The sequence below is a fragment of the Etheostoma cragini genome, chromosome 7 (assembly GCF_013103735.1).
Source record: "Etheostoma cragini isolate CJK2018 chromosome 7, CSU_Ecrag_1.0, whole genome shotgun sequence".
Classification (NCBI taxonomy): Eukaryota; Metazoa; Chordata; class Actinopteri; order Perciformes; family Percidae; genus Etheostoma; species Etheostoma cragini.
In genome coordinates this window covers 3,813,786-3,815,256 of record NC_048413.1, presented here as the reverse complement: position 1 = coordinate 3,815,256, position 1,471 = coordinate 3,813,786, and the positions used below count along the sequence as shown (strand labels likewise).

General features: G+C 52.1%; 1 protein-coding gene across 1 annotated transcript in view; it reads right to left on the bottom strand.

Annotated features, from left to right (window-relative positions):
- The window catches only part of LOC117947116, a 2,136-nt gene extending 726 nt beyond the window's left edge, over window positions 1-1,410 (bottom strand). The window contains exon 1 of the mRNA XM_034875743.1: window positions 40-1,410. Coding sequence (XP_034731634.1) covers window positions 40-1,396 — 1,357 coding nt within the window. The 5' untranslated portion in view covers window positions 1,397-1,410. The remainder of the gene's footprint in view (window positions 1-39) is intronic.
- Window positions 1,411-1,471: the final 61 nt, after the last annotated feature.

The following is a 1,471-nucleotide window of genomic DNA, read 5'->3' as shown; positions in this document are numbered from 1 at the left end:
TCACAGGATCAGGATCCGCAAGATCCGATGAAGCATAGCCTAACGGCTTGGAATTGAGTATTCCCTCAATTTCAATCAGGACGGTTGACATGACCTCCTCAGGGATGACTTGGTCTTTCAGGATGGTTTGAAGAGATGCCTTTACGGATTTAATTTCCCTCTCCCATGTTCCACCAAAATGTGGCGCCAAAGGCGGGTTAAATCTGAAGGTGATGCACTGTGTTGCTAACCTTTGCCTGAGCGATGGTTCGAGTGCCTCAAACGCCTCCTGAAGTTCTTTGTCCCCACCACGGAAGTTGGTCCCTCTGTCACATAGGATCTCAAAGGGTTTCCCTCTTCGTGCAACGAAACGGCGGAGAGACAAGAGAAATGAGTCGGTGTCCATACTAGGCAGTAAGTCAAGGTGAACACACCGGGTAGTGAGACACTTGAACACGATGCCCCAACGTTTCTCCTGTCGCCTTCCTATCTTGACCATGTATGGACCAAAACAGTCAACACCGGTTGACCAGAAAGGGGGCTTGGTAAGTCGGAGTCGAGCAGTTGGGAGGTCTGCCATTTTAGGGATCACCGGCTTACTGCTCCACTTGCGACACTCCACACACTGCCGCTGGTGTTTCTTAATGGCCTGGCGACCTCTGAGGATCCAATATGTCCTTCTCATCTCTGCGAAGATTTGCTCCGGGCCTGCATGGAGTAAACGAGCATCATAATCTTGCACTAACAGCTGTGTAATGTGGTGATCAGGCGCAAGAACAATCGGATGAACAGTGTCCTCAGGTAGATCCTCAGCTTTACGGAGACGACCTCCAACTCGGATAAGGCCCAGGGTCCGGTCGTACTCTGGTGAAAGTGGACTGAGACGACTGGTAGGCCGGACAGGGTGAGAATGTTGGAGAGCGTTGATTTCCTCTGGGAAGCTCTCGCTCTGTGCTTGCCTGAGAAGGACTACCTCAGTCTCCAGTCGGTCTGAAGCAGACATGAGGGGTGCGGCCGCCCCATGAAGGGACTGGTGAGTAGCCTGTAGCAGGTCAGACCAGGTGTTGTACTGTGTGGGGTCAGGAGTGGATGCGTCAAAGGTAGTGAGCTGGCCACAAAATGTGACTTTCCTGAGCTCACCTGCGTCTTCTGATTTTGCCGTGTGGATAGCTGGCCACTGAGCAGGATGATCATACAGGAAATTAGGTCCATTCTTCCAGCGGGTAGGTTGACTCAGCTGATGTAGTGACTTTCCCCGTGGGATGTCATCCGCCGGGTTCTGCTCAGAAGGGACGTACCTCCAGCTAGTAGCATCTGTGAGCTCCTGTATTTCACCTATGCGCGTCCCAACAAACACCTTATACTGAGACGAGTCCGATTGGATCCAATTGAGTACAGTCGTAGAGTCTGACCGCATTGTTGTACGTCTGACAGGTACGGTGAGCTCGGTATGTAGCAGTTTGGCCAGTTGAGCTCCAGTCAGTGCAGCACT